Consider the following 21,268-nt stretch of genomic DNA (forward strand, 5'->3'; position numbering starts at 1 on the left):
TGAAAGACAACACCTGAAAGTCCTTCTTGAATACATTATTAGAAAATACGTTTGTCTGAAACAGACAAGTAAAACACACGTCTTCACAAGATCCAACGAATACTAGTACATGAATAATATTTAACATACTAATGCATTTGTTCTAATACTGTACTCCCCAAGTGCTTTTGACTGCAGTGACCAAAATAAAAATTCCATAAAATCATAACACACACTGTAATACCGAATGGCTTCAAAGTATTCTGGTTTATTGTTCACATGATGGTTTATAACATGAACTGGTAAGGTTTCAGTTTTGTGACTGACATCAAAGTAACAGATATCAACTTTTCTTCTTGTGTACACTTGTAAAATTCAAGACTTTCTGTCACGACATCAGGTTACACTAAATCTCAGCACTTTACCTTATCAGAGTGACTTATAGCACAGTCATACAATGAAATATTCTTTTGAATACAAGTTGAGTTCACAGAAAAATGTACAACAAAATATTCTAACATTTCTGTCTATAAAAAACCCAGCATTTACTACAGTAGTCTAACAATGGATTACAAGTCTGACGTCTTTGTTTCATGAATAACAAAATGTACTTGATATATTTAAACACCATATCCTCACGCACGTATAGGAGAAATCTGTTCTGCACACAATAAAAATTCCTTAAGACTGTTCTTACACTGTAAAACATTTGTACTATTTTGTGAAATACAGACTTCATACTTCTGAAAAGGTTCAGCACAGCTGGTCTTGATTTGACGAATTATTGGACTGAAAGAAAAACAACAGAAGAATCTTTTTAAATTTCTTCTTATCTCCAAGGAAACATAAACAGCAGGTTTGATATATTCACGTGAAACAGAATTTTGATGTTCTTTTCAAATACAAACTCACCAAAGAGTAAAACCTAAGCCTTTTATTAAATTTATTAAATTGAAGGTTATTCTTAAACTTACATTTATAGCCTCTAAATACCATGTCAAGAAAGGTATGAAGCCCATGGGGACTGTCCCTATATTTGTAACAATTAACTAAATATGATAATTTAAATAAATAATTTTGTGTGTATGTACTTATCAAACAAAGTTTAATGAATTAAATCATATTAATATTACACCAAACTGAAAGATAATTCATGTTCAGACTTATAGAGACATACTTTTCAACTAGGAAACAAGTTTTGGTTTGGGATTTAAAACACACATCCCAACATTAACTATTATTATACCATTAAAACACACATCCCAACATTAACTATTATTATACCATTCAAACACACATCCCAACATTAACTATTATTATACCATTCAAACACACATCCCAAGATTAACTATTATTATACCATTCAAACACACATCCCAAGATAAACTATTAATATACCATTAAAACACACATAACAAGATTAACTATTATTATACCATTAAAACACACATCCCAAGATTAACTATTATTATACCATTAAAACACACATCCCAAGATTAACTATTATTATACCATTAAAACACACATCCCAAGATTAACTATTATTATACCATTAAAACACACATCCCAAGATTAACTATTATTATACCATTCAAACATACATCCCAACATTAACTATTATTATACCATTCAAACATACATCCCAACATTAACTATTATTATACCATTCAAACATACATCCCAACATTAACTATTATTATACCATTCAAACACACATCCCAAGATTAACTATTATTATACCATTAAAACATACATCCCAAGATTAACTATTATTATAACATTCAAACATACATCCCAACATTAACTATTATTGTTATGCCGTTCAAACACACATCCCAAGATTAAATATTATTATACCATTAAAACACACATCCCAAGTTAACTATTATTATGCCATTAAAACACACGTTCCAGGACTAACTATTAATATGCCATTAAAACACACATCCCAAGTTAACTATTATTATACCATTCAAACACACGTCCCAAGCATTAACTATTATTATACTATTCAGGCATGCATCCCAAGATTAACTGTTAATATGCCATTAAAACACACATCCCAAGATTAACTATTATTATACCGTTCAAACACACATCCCAGCATTAACTATTATTATGCCGTTTCAAACATACATCCCAGCATTAACTATTATTATACCATTCAAACATACATCCCAAGATTAACTATTATTATGCCATTAAAACACACATCCCAAGATTAACTATTATTATGCCATTAAAACACACGTTCCAAGATTAACTATTATTATACCATTCAAACATACATCCCAAGATTAACTATTAATATACCATTAAAACACACATCCCAAGATTAACTATTATTATACCATTCAAACATACATCCCAAGATTAACTATTATTATACCATTCAAACATACATCCCAACATTAACTATTATTATACCATTCAAACATACATCCCAAGATTAACTATTAATATACCATTAAAACACACATCCCAAGATTAACTATTATTATACCATTAAAACACACATCCCAAGATTAACTATTATTATACCATTAAAACACACATTCCAAGATTAACTATTAATATACCATTAAAACACACATCCCAAGATTAACTATTATTATACCATTCAAACATACATCCCAAGATTAACTATTAATATACCATTAAAACACACATTCCAAGATTAACTATTAATATACCATTAAAACACACATCCCAAGATTAACTATTATTATACCATTCAAACACACATCCCAAGATTAACTATTAATATACCATTAAAACACACATCCCAAGATTGACTATTATTATACCATTAAAACACACATTCCAAGATTAACTATTAATATACCATTAAAACACACATCCCAAGATTAACTATTATTATACCATTCAAACACACATCCCAAGATTAACTATTAAGATACCATTCAAACACACATCCCAAGATTAACTATTAATATACCATTCAAACACACATCCCAAGATTAACTATTAATATACCATTAAAACACACATCCCAAGATTAACTATTATTATACCATTAAAACACACATTCCAAGATTAACTATTAATATACCATTAAAACACACATCCCAAGATTAACTATTATTATACCATTCAAACATACATCCCAAGATTAACTATTATTATACCATTCAAACACACATCCCAAGATTAACTATTAATATACCATTCAAACACACATCCCAACATTAACTATTATTATACCATTAAAACACACATTCCAAGATTAACTATTATTACACTATTCAAACACACATTCCAAGATTAACTATTATTATACCATTCAAACACACATCCCAAGATTAACTATTATTATACCATTCAAACACACATCCCAAGATTAACTATTATTATACCATTCAAACATACATCCCAAGATTAACTATTATTATACCATTCAAACACACATTCCAAGATTAACTATTATTATACCATTCAAACATACATCCCAACATTAACTATTATTATACCATTCAAACATACATCCCAAGATTAACTATTAATATACCATTAAAACACACATTCCAAGATTAACTATTATTATACCATTCAAACACACATCCCAAGATTAACTATTATTATACCATTCAAACACACATCCCATGACAGATTAACTATTGTTACACCATTCAAACACACATTCCAAGACAGATTAACTATTATTATACAATTCAAAGAAACATCCCATGACAGATTAACTATTATTATACCATTCATACAAACATCCCATGTCAGATTAACTATTATTACACCATTCAAACAGAGATTCCAAGACAGATTAACTATTATTACACCATTCAAACACGCATCCCAAGACAGATTAACTATTATTACACCATTCAAACACACATCCCAAGACAGATTAACTATTATTACACCATTCAAACATAGATCCCAAGACAGATTAACTATTATTACACCATTCAAACAGAGATTCCAAGACAGATTAACTATTATTACACCATTCAAACCCACATCCCAAGACAGATTAACTATTATTATACCATTCAAACACACATCCCAAGACAGATTAACTATTATTACACCATTCAAACAGAGATTCCAAGACAGATTAACTATTATTACACCATTCAAACACGCATCCCAAGACAGATTAACTATTATTACACCATTCAAACACACATCCCAAGACAGATTAACTATTAATACACCATTCAAACACACATCCCAAGACAGATTAACTATTATTACACCATTCAAACATAGATCGCAAGACAGATTAACTATTATTACACCATTCAAACAGAGATCCCAAGATAGATTAACTATTATTACACCATTCAAACATAGATCCCAAGACAAATTAACTATTATTACACCATTCAAACATAGATCCCAAGACAGATTAACTATTATTACACCATTCAAACACACATCCCAAGACAGATTAACTATTATTATACCATTCAAACACACGTCCCATGACAGATTAACTATTATTACACCATTCAAACACACATCCCAAGACAGATTAACTATTATTACACCATTCAAACAGAGATTCCAAGACAGATTAACTATTATTATACCATTCAAACACACATCCCAAGACAGATTAACTATTATTACACCATTCAAACACACATCCCAAGACAGATTAACTATTATTACACCATTCAAACATAGATCACAAGACAGATTAACTATTACACCATTCAAACAGAGATCCCAAGATAGATTAACTATTATTACACCATTCAAACAGAGATCCCAAGATAGATTAACTATTATTACACCATTCAAACACACATCCCAAGCCAGATTAACTATTATTACACCATTCAAACATAGATCCCAAGACAGATTAACTATTATTACACCATTCAAACACACATCCCAAGACAGATTAACTATTATTACACCATTCAAACATAGATCACAAGACAGATTAACTATTACACCATTCAAACAGAGATCCCAAGATAGATTAACTATTATTACACCATTCAAACAGAGATCCCAAGATAGATTAACTATTATTACACCATTCAAACACACATCCCAAGCCAGATTAACTATTATTACACCATTCAAACATAGATCCCAAGACAGATTAACTATTATTACACCATTCAAACATAGATCCCAAGACAGATTAACTATTATTACACCATTGAAACACACATCCCAAGACAGATTAACTATTATTACACCATTCAAACATAGATCCCAATACAGATTAACTATTATTACACCATTCAAACATAGATCCCAAGACAGATTAACTATTATTACACCATTCAAACACACATCCCAAGACAGATTAACTATTATTACACCATTCAAACATAGATCCCAATACAGATTAACTATTATTACACCATTCAAACATAGATCCCAAGACAGATTAACTATTATTACACCATTCAAACACACATCCCAAGACAGATTAACTATTATTAAACCATTCAAACACACATCCCAAGACAGATTAACTATTATTACACCATTGAAACACACATCCCAAGACAGAGTAACTATTATTATACCATTCAAAGAAACATTCCAAGACAGATTAACTATTATTACACCATTCAAACAGAGCTCCCAAGACAGATTAACTATTAATACACCATTCAATCACACATCCCAAGATAGATTAACTATTATTACACCATTCAAATGTAGATCCCAAGACAGATTAACTATTATTACACCATTGAAACACACATCCCAAGACAGATGAACTATTATTATACCATTCAAAGAAATATTCCAAGACAGATTAACTATTATTACACCATTCAAACAGAGATCCCAAGATAGATTAACTATTATTACACCATTCAAACAGAGATCCCAAGACAGATTAACTATTATTACACCATTCAAACACACATCCCAAGACAGATTAACTATTATTATACCATTCAAACAGAGATCCCAAGACAGATTAACTATTAATACACCATTCAATCACACACCCCAAGACAGATTAACTATTATTATACCATTCAAACAAACATTCCCAAGACAGATTAACTATTATTATACCATTCAAACACACATCCCATGACAGATTAACTATTATTATACCATTCAAACATAGATCCCATGACAGATTAACTATTATTACACCATTCAAACAGAGATCCCAAGACAGATTAACTATTAATACACCATTCAATCACACACCCCAAGACAGATTAACTATTATTATACCATTCAAACATAGATCCCATGACAGATTAACTATTATTACACCATTCAAACATAGATCCCAAGACAGATTAACTATTATTACACCATTCAAACATAGATCCCAAGACAGATTAATTATTAATACACCATTCAATCACACACCCCAAGACAGATTAACTATTATTATACCATTCAAACATAGATCCCAAGACAGATTAACTATTATTATACCATTCAAACATAGATCCCAAGACAGATTAACTATTATTATACCATTCAAACACACATCCCATGACAGATTAACTATTATTACACCATTCAAACAAACATCCCATGACAGATTAACTATTATTATACCATTCAAACAAACATTCCAAGACAGATTAGCTATTATTACACCATTCAAACATAGATCCCAAGACAGATTAACTATTATTACACCATTCAAACACACATCTCAAGACAGATTAACTATTATTATACCATTCAAAAACACATCCCAAGACAGATTAACTATTATTATTAGTGATGCATCTATTGTTTATTGTGTTGTTTTTAATTTCATGCAAAGCTACACAAGGGTTATCTAAGCTTGCCATCTCTAATTTAGCAGTGTAAGATTAGAGGGAAGGCAACTTGTCATCACCACCCATCGCCAACTCTTGGGCTATTTTTTTACCAAGGAATAGTGGGATCGACTGTGACATTATAATGCCCCCACGGCTGAAAGGGCGAGCATGTTTGGTGTGATGGGGAGTTGAAACCCCGCTACCCTTGGATTACGAGTCGAACACTTTAACCTACCGGGCCATGATGTAGTGAAACCTGATACTATTTAGCTTACTGTGACAGAGGAAAAAAAACAAATTTTCTTTTAAAACACTAATAAACAAATATCTACCTTGAATTTTGTAAATTCAGAATACTTAGTGTTATGTTTTAATTGCGATGCATATATTTTATGAATGCAAACAAAGCTTACTTGTTTTCTGAACAGCGAGCTAATTCTAATCTTGCATCGGCACAACTAGTGTTCCATGATTCTGGATGTTTACCAACACATGCTCCAAATTTATCGAGTTCTTTTCTACAGTGTTGATTTACAATATTCATAGCAGCTTCCCTAAAGCACAAACAAAAACAAATATATCTTTTGTTTTACATTATAAAGAATCATGTCATATACGATGTTAAAATATTACATTGTACTTCCCTGTAAGGACGAACTTTTTTAATTTTCATTTAAGTTATATATATATATACTTTGTTGAAAACACACAGTTTCAGGTATTTCTAATATAAATGTTTCCAAATGAAAACAATATCTAGTAACTGTAATGACTAGTCTTTTCCATCTTATAGGTAGGAAAAATAAAACCTACATTGAAAATTTGAGTCAGTATTTCTAATGTATACAGCTGATAAACAAACAGTTCAAATGCCAAATGCCCTCGAAATGTCACTTGCACCAATAAAACCTTTTTTTTTTATTAAATCTTTGTCATGTAGACCAGTACTTTTGAACTCTGGTTTCAAGCGACACAAGTGGATGAAGGGACCATTCCTCCTGAATGAGATGTCAGTCCCTTACAGATTAACCTCCCTACTAACATTGCTACAGCTGGGTAGGCTGAAACAACTAGGGTAAAGTTTCTTCTTCAATAATGTGATAACATGGGTCAGCCTCAAACTTGCAATCTCCAATTACAAGTCCAAAATGTAAAACCATGGCCCTGAAGAACTTTTTAACCCACATAACTGTCTTTCAGTGCTTCAAAATATCTATAAGTTACTGTGCGAATTGAATTAATTGGCAACTTTGATACTTGAAATTCTTGGAAAAATAAAGTAGTAAACATACAGTTAACTGACTGATAGAAAACCAGTGATCGTATTGAGATCTTTGTAAACATACAGTTAACTGACTGATAGAAAACCAGTGATCGTATTGAGATCTTTGTAAACATACAGTTAACTGACTGATAGAAAACCGGTGATCGTATTGAGATCTTTGTAAACATACTGTTAACTGACTGATAGAAAACCGGTGATCGTATTGAGATCTTTGTAAACATACAGTTAACTGACTGATAGAAAACCAGTGATCGTATTGAGATCTTTGTAAACATACTGTTAACTGACTGATAGAAAACCGGTGATCGTATTGAGATCTTTGTAGTTATTTAATATTTCTACATTTGTGGAAAATAACAAAATACTGGGATGACCTGTATCTATTAAACATTTTGTTTTACTCAAATGAGACTTGACGCCCTTAGTGACCAAGATAGAATGAATAAGAGATTAAGTATTGCAAATGTTTAGATAAAGAAAACTTAAAAATAACTCAGTTCTTTGGTGTGTGAAAAACTCTCTCTTTGTTAGCCTGAAGATGAATATTGTTCTCTAATTTATTATTAAAAGTGTTAATATCCATACCAGCCTTCCTGAGATACATTTTCACTTCAAGGTGGGTTTTACGATATTACAAAGTAAAGAAATAGTTTTAATTTAGTTTCATATTTCAACTGGTGATCGGTGATCCTGATGGGTGGTGTGACTATTTGTCAGCAATAGCTTAAGTAGCACTAAATATACAAATTAAGATTGTGCCCCTGTTCAAACTGGAATTCAAGAATATTTAGCATCCTAAGCAGCTACTTGTCCTTAACATTGGACTTACTTGTGACATTGCTCTTTCATATTATAAACTGCAGAATGAAATTTAAATCATGTCATCAGCTATCACTGATAAACAAAGAACAGTTCTGTTTATCTCCTCCTAGGACTATTTGTAAAATTACACTTTTAGAAGTGTTTTTATACACTCTCTTCACGGGGTTTCATGTGATTATGTTCCAGGCTTTATGAGAAAATACTGTTAACATGCTAAATACTATGCCTACAGCAACATAGAAAGCACTGACTGCACAAATTCCATCCATTCTAGCACTTAAGACCTGAGTATCATTAATTTAATAGCTAAAAGCATCAATAGGCAGATTATTTTCTGCAGACCCTTTACGTTTCCAACCAGGCATAATAAATTGATGGCCTTCTAAGATGCTACTAAATAATACATCACTGACTGGTTCATGTAAAAGAACTGACAGTAAGGTGACTGCGTAATTTCATTTTGGTAATTGACAAGTTAATGACAATAGACCAGTGTTCAGTTGTAACTAACAAGTTAATGACAATAGACCAGTGTTCAGTTGTATCTAACAAGTTAATGACAATAGACCAGTGTTCAGTTGTAACTGACAAGTTAATGATAACAGACCAGTATTCAGTTGTAATTGACAAGTTAATGACAACAGACCAGTATTCAGTTGGCTAAAAGTGCATTTCTTTGGTGAAATTAATAGCACTGAAAAAAAGAGGAACCAGCTTTAAAAAAAAAGCAGAATGGTGGAAAAAGAAACAATCATTCTTTGAATGAGCCTTATATAAAATGTCATCTGAAACCAAAATTATATTCAAGCCACACTTAAACTGAACTAAGTAGCAGCAGGTATAGAAAACCCACAGTTAAACAAATGAGGGCAAAAAAAAATCCAAAAATGTGAACTAAAGATGAACTGCAAACAGATTAAAACTGTTTTCTGGATGTTATTAAATATAATACTACCATTTGCATTCAAACCTTTTTCCAGTGCCACTGAATATTTAAAGTGTAATTAATGTAGGTATGAACAAAGTGAGTCCACCTCTTCTTTAAATTTATCAAACTTCCATTAGTTTTATAAACAATCCGCTGAAAAAAAATACCATTAATCCAGTTTTACTATAATTAACACCAAACTGTCAGTGTCAGTAGTTTCCACGCATCTGGCATACAGTTAACGCAAATTTGAACACAACTTAATAACATCCTAGATTGTATAGTACAATTTATGTAAACGTTATATCACCTAATTTCACAACTATCATTTTTATTTTCTATGAAAAAAGGAAGTATTGCAACTGATACCAGTCGAAATTTATTCAGGTATTTACTTGGTAATAATAGTAAAGGTTGTACATTTCAAGTTTCTCATTTAACACAACTGATGTGAAAACATATATACTTATCAAACACTTCAAATACTTTTGACGTTAAAATATAGTATTTTCGTACATTTGTTAACGTTCTCTGAAATACACTCCAAAATTCAACTTCTTTCACTTTCTCTAGACCGTAGATATCCACGTTGTTCGAAATCGAGAATACGATCCTCAAAGCGCTACCTATTAGTTAGTAAAACCATAAAATCTTACTTTAAACAAATAATGTTGAGTTTCGCTGAAAAGCTATAATAAATGGAAATGTAAACTTTATAAACATAAAATGCCCCCCCAAGAACAGCTAATTTAAGTACTTTTATTCATACAGCAAAGAACCACTTCATTTAAAAAGGCTGATTCAAATTATTAAATAAAATGACCATTAAAGATATAAATATTCAAAAAGTGGAGATATCTGTTGACTTTAAGCAAAATATTAACCTTCAGTGGCACAACGGTATGTCTGCGGACTTACAACGGTAAAACCCGGGTTTCCATAACCGTGGCGGGCAAAGTACACATAGCTTATTATGTACCTTTATGTTTAATTGCAGACGACCAAAAGTAAAATATTTTTAAATAATTAGTTTTGAAAACGTAAGGCTTTACACAGTAAAAAAAACAACAACAAATATACACATTTTGATAGACTATGATTTTTTTGAGTTTAGAAAAAAGAATGGGAGAATTCAGAAAAAAATTAAAAGTAGTTAAAAAAATAAATCGTAGGATAATGGGATAATGACTTATGCGATATCTCTGGTAATGCAAATCATATCGAAATTGATACGAAAAGCAACAAACCTCGTTAGAACAGAGATAGAAAATAACATATACAATACAGAGGAAATTATCAAGAACGATACAAAGTTGAACAAATCAAAACACCGTCAATAGTTCTGACACATTGCTTCCACTGCCAGAGACTTCGATATGCTTCAACAGCATGCTAAACAGACCAAAGATGTGGTCCAGATTACTACGTCACAAAGTGCGCTAAGGAACAAAAAAGCCTAAATGCTGTAATTTGGGCGAAAAAACACATAGCAAGTTACAAAGGCTGTGAGAAATATAAACAAAAAAGACGTATTTTAGAAATAAAAAATCCAACATTAAGCTAACTTACAAATACCTGCAACACCTTAAAATAACATACTCATCAATGACAACGGACCAGATGGTTAAAGCAATTGATCCTGAATCTGAGGTTGCGCTTCGAATCCCCGTCCCACCAAATATGTTCGCCTTTAAAGCCGTGAGAGCGTTATAATGTTCTGATCAATCCCACAATACATTGGTGAAAAAGTGACCCAGGAGCCAGCATTGGGTAGTGATGACCAGCTGCCTTCCTTCTGGTCTATCACTGCTAAATTAAGGACGCTCAGCGTATAGTTGTGCGTGCAATTCATATACAAACCAAAATGACTACAACAATGAACAGCAGAGAAACGTGTTCATGAACATTATTTTACAGCAGAATGTACAAAGCAGTGAAAAGCAAAAGCTTCCATTAAAATTCTAATTCTCCTTTCCAAAAAAACAAAATAAAAACACATCACATCATACCTAGCATAAATAATTACCTCTTTCATAGGAAAAGGTCTTCGTATAAACTTGCCATCTTGTATACTGTCAACTTTCTTGCATTTGCTTCCAAAAAATACTAGATTCATCACTGAAATGGCCACACAAAAATTAAGTCTTATATAATTGTTATAAGAGAAACTCTACTGAATACAAGTTGTACACATGAAATCTGCGGTAATACAGCTGTAAGAAAATATAAATCACATAAGCAGGATCTTAACAGAAGAATAGTCTTACCATATAAATTATGCTTGTCAGTGAACGAAGTTCAAATTAATACCACGAATGCAAACTTGTAAGGAGGGCAGGCATATCCTACTTATCCACTAAACTCATATATTTGTTGTCTTTAGTTTCACTCCCCATCAAAATGGATCAAACTCACCAGAAATATTTAACTATAAAAAAATAAACTGGAATGAATATGCATCATTCCTTGACAAAGTCTTTTTAAAAATTATAACCCATAGTGTTGCAAAACTATTTGCAATATATGTATTTTTTTTTTCGAACAATCACTGAGTGATTTGCCAAATACACTCAACAAACCATACCAAAACATTCAACACTAAATGATGCTTGGAAACAACACATACAATTAATAACAATGATTAAAAAACAACAAGAATTGCGAAAACAATATGTGGAAAACAGAGATCAAGAAATCAAGACAAATAATTACGTTCAGAAACAAAATACAAACAGAAGTTGAGCTTTTAAAACAAGAAAAATGGGAACAGCACTGTTTCCAACTAAATGGAAAAACAGAACGAAAACAGTTCTGGACACATCTAAAACAATTCACAAACGGGGGGAAAGAGAGCATACACATACCGTCACTAGAACACAATCATACAATAGCACGTACAAATAAACAACACCTACAGATAACATTAAGAACCACATATAAATACTCATTTCTACGACGAAGTAAATCAGTTTGTAACAAATAACATAGATATATATATGCAAAAACCACCATTTTCAACAATTCTAAAGAACAATAGAAAAATAAATGATGATAATAATAAAAACTATACAGCACAGCAGATGGCGAAAGAAATAACACAAATAGAAGTTGTATAAGCAATAAAAAGCTACCAAAAACAAAGCTCCAGAAGATGCTTTTATTTTGTTTGTTACCAATAGGCATCTGAAAGATATTCTTTACACTTCGTATACCAGCTTGGAAAAGTGCTCACACAACACCAATAGCAGCCATAAATCTACAACTTCAATTAAACGGAATAGTCGAATACTGCCAAAAATATTACATTAATATAAATATACAAAAAATCAATTAGTAGTTATTACAAAACTAACACAACATGAAAAAAAACCTCATTAGAACTGTGTATGAACGGAGCATTTCTTATGATAAACGTGTACGATTCGAAATTAACGTAGATCAAACATATAATAAATATTAAAACTAAAGTCTGGCAACGCATGATCTATGCTAAGTGTCTAATGGGTAGGAATAGTGGAGCAAGAGCTGATAACATAATCTAAATTTACAAAACATACTTCGTTCCATTAATTGAACAAACTTACCCTGCATAGATAAGCCTGGCACTTATAAATATTCACCCTCTCAACAGTTTGTATTAGTAGTTAACAATAAATGTAAAAAAGCATAGTTTCTAGTACGTTTCTTGGTCAATTACTGAAGATTGTTTGTTTTGAATTTCGAGAAAAGCTACACGAGGGCTATCTGCGCTCGCCGTCCCTAATTTAGCAGTGTGAGACTAGAGTGAAGGAAACTAGGCATCACCACCTACCTCCAACTCTTGGGCTACTCTTTTACCAACGTATAGTGGGATTGACCGCACATTATAACGCCCCCATGGCTAAAAGGGCGAGCATGTTTGTTGTGACGGGGATTCGAACCTGCGATCCTTAGATTACGAGTCGAGCGCCTTAACCACCTGACCATGCCGGGCCATCACTGAAGAAAACCACCTTGAACATTCTCTAAAAAAAGTTCTCTCTCACTATTTCTAACCTACATGCTTTAAATTAAAATCACTCAGTGTATTCGAAGTTTCGATTTACTGCTTTTTTCATGAGTGGATATAAATAAAAGTTGAACTTTAAAATGCTCATAAATGTATTATTTTGCTGAACATTTAGTTTTTTCTTTCAAGCGAATGAGAACAATGTCTTCTATGTACCGAATAAATATATATATATATATTAAATTTTAATGCCCTATAGGTACTGAACCAAAACATTTGATTGCTTTGTAAAATATTAATGTACATGCATTGCTACAGAGGGCGCTCCAGAACAGCAAGATGACGCTCTCATGCTAAGGCATAAATGGCGGACAAGAAAGAATTGAGGGCGGAAGGGGAGTTTTAGTTAGACTAGGGAGGGTTGTCTCCCAGCTTTTTAATAATTGGTTTTACCTAATGTTTGGCTTCAGTTTGATTTGGTTAGTAAGAAATAGCTATTAAATTCAGTATAAATTATATTTATAATATACGGGATTAGTGCTTCTATTATAATTTGAAGTTGTGAAAGAAACGTAAGCTGAGTTGGACCATTGTTGGATAAGACAAACTGTGCTGTTGCAGTGCTAGGCCTTATCAACAGAAATATGGTAGTTATTGTACTATTTGTAGTGGTATATCGTATGTTACCTAGGGTAAAGCGTAGAAGGATAAAACTAAGATTTACTGTAGGTATATAAAGCGCGCTTAACATTTTAAATCAGAAAAGAGTTTATTTACGTTGTAAAATATCTTTTGTCTAGTTGAAAAATTAAAATTCATTCGTCATTTGCCCCAATTTTTTAATTTTTTTCTTCTGTATCTGATCGTATACAAATGGGGAGGACTATTTGTTCTGGCGTGCTTTAATGCATTTCCATCAAAGAGGTAGAAACAAGAATATTTTTAGTTTAGCAGCTTAATATTCATTATTTGAAATAAGTGAAACTTTAAAGTAATTAAATAACTGACTTTGGTTTTGGTGATTGCAGTTTTGTACCAACAGCCAGCTGAATCATATCAGGGTATTTGGTACAAGTTAGTTATGAGTTTTATTTATTTATTTTATGTTATATTCTAAAATCGTCATATAATTGTTTCCATTTGACTAAATACAAGACCATTATATATCGGTTATTTAACATGTGTGCCACAAATTATAGAGATTTTCACTTTTCTGAAATTTTAGTTTAATCTTGTATTCTGTATTTTCATGGTTCTTATTTTATTATGATAAAATAGCATTTATATAGTGATTTTAATGAATTAGTTTCATTAATGTGTGTTAAATCAGATACAAAAATTATATTAATTTTGAAGTTTCTGTTAAGAGTTAAAGTTTAATCTTTTTAGTTAATGATAGTACATCTTAAGAAATACATTTGACTTTGATGTTGATTATAGTTTCAAGGTGAAAGTCATTACTGAGTGCTTTGTAGGAAAAATGAAAATAAGTTAATGAAACAAGCATTGGAAGTGTTGTTCCATGAAGAGTTTACATGAACATTATGATCTGAAATGTAATTCAAAACTACAATTATGTAATTGTCATCGAATAATTTCTTGCCTAACTATGGATAAAAATAATAGAATTATATAAATACTAAAGCTACCTTTTCTGGGTTATTTTTCTGTTGTGTTAGATGCGTGATTGTTTATCATGTTAAAAAGTTGCATGATGCAAAGAAAAGACTAACCTTATATATGCACAAACGGCTCGTTTGGGTTGAGAAATATTTTTACGTAAATTTCGTCGTAAATTCTCATGTTACAGTATGAGAATTGAACCTAGAAATTTAACCATGTTGCTTTAAATCACTCGAGGCTGCATCAGACTCGAATGTTGTAAGAAGCAAAATGGCATTACTTACATAACACTGATGTTTGACGTTGTTTTAGAATAATGGCAGAAAATGATGAAGACCTGACTATACCTAGAGCTGCAATGAATAAGATGATCAAAGAAATTCTTCCACATGTTAGAGTTGCCAACGATGCTCGTGAACTTATCCTCAACTGTTGTACTGAGTTTATCCATCACATCGCCACTGAAGCCAATGAAATCTGTAACACTCAGCAGAAAAAAACCATCTCAGCTGAACATATTTTAGGAGGTTTGTAGTTTGTTTTTTAAAACACGTTTGCTACTTTGGGGCTCACTATTGTTCATGGTGAATAGGCTACTGACAACTGACAGAAGTTCAGGACTGTGATTGTTTGTGTCCTACAATTGATAACATTATATGTATTACTTACTGAAAGCAACCTCAGTGAAATATATAGATATTGGTTTATGTAGTGCTGTGATAAAAAATTAATTTTAAAGGGAGGTTTATACTGACTTGATAATACTGTCAGGAATGGCTCCTTCTAAAAACATTTTTATTACTAACTTATTGGTAATTGTGATGTTTTATTTTACCAACATTTAGTCTTACCCATGTTCCAGCAAGCTAGGAATTGGAAGCATCTTTTTAAATTTTGAAATAAAAATGCACATTTAATGTTATGGAAAGTGACTTTTGAAAACATTTGACAGACTTATTACACTACGTAACACAAATTTTGTTCCTGGATAGTATGTGTTATTTCTTAATCACTTATGTTGTAAAAGTACAGAAAATAACCATTATTCTCTTCAAACTTTGCTTTTGTGACCTGGATAATGAAATTTAGAAATTAATCTATTTTATATGTAAAACAGACAAATTTGAACATTTCCATTTACATAAGGTCTGAATAAAACAATATATTAATCAAGATTTACATGTATTTATACTAAAGTTATACAAAAATGTTTAGAAGTGAGTAGTTTTTGAGATTTGTGACTGTAATGTCAATCACTTTCACATATCAGACCCCAAATATAGTCTCCCATCATGTTTTTGTTATACCTCCCAGGTCACAAAAGCAAAGTTTGAAGAGAAAAATAGGTCTTTTCCATTTACTTTAGACATAAGCAACTTAGAAATAACACTTTCTGTCCAGGAACAAGAAACAGTAAAATTTTGTAACATATTGTTATTTCAAAAAAAGTATATTTCAAATTTTAAGTTGTTCAACACTCAAGACACATACACAGATTGTTTTGAAAATTGGATAATATGTTGGTCATTTTCTATTGTCTTCCTTCTCTTTATAAAGACATGAATGTTATGTTTGGCATTTCACTAATAAAATCCCTTTGTTTGAGTGGACATTTGGGGTCAACTCCCTTAACTTTGAATGTGTTAAACATTATGATTTTAGAGTAAACCACTTTGTTTGCTACTTTTAAAATATATTATAAAATCAGCCCAAAAGAGTTATTTCATACATGTTAAAAAAAACGTATCTTAAGTGCAGGTTTTAAATGTCTTTGTTTTTACAATTACCTCCACCACAGGTGGACAGAGGTTGTTTTATTCCAGTGTGTGTCACCAAGTTTTCTCAAATGATTGAATGAATTTGAACAAAAATTTGTGTATGTTTTGACTATGACCCAACTCAGAATTAGTTTTTTTTGAGGATCAGACTTGCAAGATTTATAAATCTCTGCATCTTAACATGGGTACCAATTTTTCACTACTTTTTGTTTTATAATTTTATTAATTATCAGTTTTGAGTAAACATGTAGAATATTATTAAATGTTCCTCACTATACTGCCAAAAATGGCCTGTACCTATTAAGAACAGATTTGAGCTAAATGTGACTAAGGATGAGTGATGGAAGTATACTCTTCACTGAGAGTTCTTCTAGTTTTATTTATGGAATGTGTTTTCAATATAAGATCATTCAAATCATTATTGTAGTTAAAATCCACCAAATCTGAAAATATCTTTTTCACCACAACTTTAATTTGCATAAATATTTTGTACATGTTGTCAGTTGGTCAGAAATTGAAGGTAAAAACAGTTACGGAAAAACAGTTATCTTTTCACCACAAATTTGCATAAATATTTTGTAATTAGTTGGTCAGAAACGAATGTTTACAGTAATTTATTATATTATATGTATCAGAAGACATTTTGTATGTGTTACACAGTTTTCTAAAAACATTCATAACTCCCAGATCAGTAACTGGTATTTTGTTTAGTTAACGTATTCGGGGCTAAGTTTTCATGTAAACCCAGGGCTTGGACTTTTGTTTGTGTTATTAAATAAAGTGAAAAATATGATATTAAATTTCTTACTTACTCCACTGGTGGTCATCATTTGCATATTTTGTAAACAAAAGAAAATCATTTGTAGAAAGCTTTCCGTGCCGTTAGTGTAGAGATAACCATGCAGTCACCACAATTTTAAATATCTATTCAGTAATGCTATGAATCCTTTGTTACTAACAAAAACATGTTTAACTACCATTGATAAAGGTACTAATAGCTTTATTTAAAACGTATTGCAATTAGCAGTCATTAACCAGTTTATTTGGGTACTTTATTTTAAACATAAGTATAGAAATAATCGAGCCAGTAAGTATTTGACTTGTAAGAATGTTTTACCATACTAAATCTTGCCAAGCTTATCTTGTATTTTCTTATCAGAAACAATTCCTGTAGATTTCAAACAGACATTATTTGCATGAAAATATTTTTGCAAGTCAAAGACGACCCTGAAGAAACTGTCAAAACCAAACTTCAGTATTCCCCATTGCAGGCCTTGAGCCAAGATACCAAAACAGTTTTCCCATTAACAACTTCATTTATGTTACTGTGACTTGAAAGTGTAATTTTGATATATTCAGTTGTATTTTAAACTTTCTAGCTATTTCCAAGGCGTTTTATCAGACCACTTTATGTGACATCATAAGGAGTGGAAACCAGGGCACAAAGAAAAATTAAACAGTATAAAGAGAAGTGAATAATATAATCTTAAACAATTAATATCTTAGCAAATTTAATGATGTTTCTATGGACGACTGAAAACCTCAACAACTGCTTTGTTTAGACACAACTCTTGTTTGAGTTGTGCAAAAAATGAAACATTTGAAAATGTGTTTTTTATATATTTTTTTTAAACTTCCCAAGTAAGTGTTACAAAAGTTGCATTTTTTATATTCTAAATATCTAGAATTGACTTAAAAAATTGTGGTCCAATAAATGGAAGCATCACAAAATTATTTCACAGAGGTTATTCTTCAAAGACGCTCGGATACTTATTTGTGTTTACTGTGCTGTCATAAAGTGCTTTAAGAAAGCCTAATACAGTAGTGATGCATTATTATCTTTCACACTGTTGTAACATGATTTTCCATAATTTTGCATGTTAACTTTCAAATGTATTTATTCAGAATGTTACAGCAATAATTGCTTGGCTACATAAAACTGTACACATGAACTAGGATTAAAAAGAACCATCATGATTAGGTATAAGTTGTGAGGATGTTCAACCACTAACTTACTTTTGTGAAAATATATTACCTAAAGAACTGGTTTTGGCTTTCATCTGATGTAGCATTATTAAATTGATGGTCAGCTGGTGTTTGCTACTTACAGAAAACAAACTGTTAAACAGGATTTCCAATGGAGATAAACTACAGAAATGAAATATATCAGACTTACATTATGTGTATATTTGTTCTCAAAGTGCCTTGTTCTTGTAGAGTGTTAGTAGATAAAGCATTCTCAGTATGTGCATTTCTCTTCACCAGTTATAAGGATGAAATATACGATACATAACTATTGAATAGGTACACAACATTTGTGTTCTTTAGCATTAGAAAGTCTGGGCTTCAGAGAGTACAAACACGAAGCAGAAACGGTTTTGAAGGACTGTAAGGCTGTTGCTGCCAAGCGTCATGAGACAGAGCACACGGCTGGAAAACCTTGGAATACCTGAAGAAGAACTCTTACGACAACAACAAGAACTGTTCGCAAAGGTAGTGTTTATCGCACAAAAATGTTTCTCAGCAACTGTGAAAAGTCTTTTGACATTTTGGTTGTTAAATATTATATGTAATAGTTAAGAATTTCATGGATTGTTAGAGATTAGAAATTGGCTACGTAACACTTGTGTTGGGAAGACATAGAAAATGAAAGATGTTCATGTGAGCCATGTTTTGAGAATGCTGAATATTATAGTAAAGAAAGCAAATATGTGCAAGAATAGCTTTGGTGACATAGAAAGGTTGGATCCATACAAGACAATAAAAGTATTTTGTTTCTGGATTGATAATGCTGTTAATGTCTTATAGATATGAACTTAATGTTTTAGGAAATTTTTTCTAATAAAAGGTATTTTACTTTTCAAATTAACTACTAACAGTTAGCTTTGGATTCCTTATGCCTTTGTTGCAAGATATTTGGAAGGTTACCTTTAGATGCGATGGTGAGGGTTGTTTAAGCTTGGCATACCTACACAATATAGTATACTAAAGACCTTTATCAGATTTGTTTTACTTATTCGTGTACATATGGCTTACTGTATACAGTGGGCGCTGTTAAGCCACGGTATATGGGGGTCAACCTGCTTAACCGTGGCTTAAACCTTTGTGATTGAAAAGCGAAGTCGCCAACAGCTCCGCCCGAGGAGCCTCATCCGTCCATTGTGTGATCATTATATTTATCGAATTAAAAATAATACTTTAATTATTGATCACTTTTTCATGGATTTACTGCGGATTAACTTTAATGTATGGAGAGGTGTGATTCGGTAACAATGGCAGCCTCCATAAAGCTGACATAGAGAGGATAAGGTAGATGCTTGATTGATTTCTATTGTAATATGTTTTATTTATTTCCCAAATTAAGGAAATCCTTTTAAATATCCCTTGAAGTTATAAAGCCAGGATTAAATTAAGTAAGCAGCGTTTTTACACATTCTTAAATTAGCGGTGAGCGAGATAATCCTCACTCACAAGACTTGCTACAGCGGCAAGCAATTTCTCGGTTTACTGGTCCGCAGCTTAATGTCACTCCACTGCAATCCAGGGTTAAAATAGAGTTGTTTCTTGTCTTCAAAAAATTTGTTGCAGGTAAACTGTCCAAAAGACTTGAAGATTTGGGTAACTTTGTAAGTCAGTGCATGCTTATGTTTACATACACGAAAAGTATTCTATCCTACTAAATCTAGTAATTATAAATCTCGTATCTTTAAATGATAGCATACTTGTACTTTGTAGGCTCGACAACAGCAAGCTGAGATAGAACAACAGCAGTGGTTGGAAATGCAACAGGCTGCTCAACATCAGTTGATGTTACAGCAACAGAATTCTAAAACTGAAGATGATGATGAGTACTGAAGGAATAAAAATACAGACGTTAACATGAAACAGTCAGGAGGAGGTATCAACACTATTAAAAATACAGACGTTAACATGAAACAGTCAGAGGAGGTATCAACACTATTAAAAAATACAGACGTTAACATGAAACAGTCAGGAGGAGGTATCAACACTATTAAAATACAGGCGTTAACATGAAACAGTCAGGAGGAGGTATCAACACTATTAAAAATACAGAGCGTTAACATGAAACAACAGTCAGAGGAGGTATCAACC

The 21,268-nt window shown here is 31.6% G+C and overlaps 1 protein-coding gene and 1 pseudogene across 5 annotated transcripts; one reads left to right on the forward strand and one right to left on the reverse strand.

Annotated features, from left to right (window-relative positions):
• Positions 1–232: 232 nt before the first annotated feature.
• On the reverse strand, positions 233–11,184 carry LOC143245331 (coiled-coil-helix-coiled-coil-helix domain-containing protein 5-like). 4 transcript variants are annotated; one of them, XM_076491559.1, is made up of 4 exons: positions 11,098–11,184; positions 10,283–10,392; positions 7,145–7,285; positions 233–768 (listed from the first exon to the last, which is right to left on the reverse strand). In XM_076491559.1, coding segments are annotated over exons 2-4 (297 nt in total). In that variant the 5' UTR covers positions 10,285–10,392; positions 11,098–11,184; the 3' UTR covers positions 233–614. The 4 variants fall into 4 exon arrangements, with proteins under 4 accessions (XP_076347674.1, XP_076347672.1, XP_076347673.1 ...); XM_076491557.1 differs by having other exon boundaries at positions 11,014–11,152; XM_076491558.1 differs by lacking the exon at positions 11,098–11,184 and adding an exon at positions 10,651–10,766.
• Positions 11,185–14,120: 2,936 nt separating this feature from the next.
• LOC143245333 (protein Dr1-like) lies at positions 14,121–21,107 on the forward strand (annotated as a pseudogene). Its single transcript, XR_013025573.1, has 4 exons — positions 14,121–14,401; positions 15,690–15,904; positions 19,484–19,648; positions 20,891–21,107. The product of XR_013025573.1 is annotated as a protein Dr1-like (transcript).
• The last annotated feature ends 161 nt before the right edge of the window (positions 21,108–21,268 follow it).

The sequence above is a fragment of the Tachypleus tridentatus genome, chromosome 2 (assembly GCF_004210375.1).
Source record: "Tachypleus tridentatus isolate NWPU-2018 chromosome 2, ASM421037v1, whole genome shotgun sequence".
Lineage (NCBI taxonomy): Eukaryota > Metazoa > Arthropoda > Merostomata > Xiphosura > Limulidae > Tachypleus > Tachypleus tridentatus.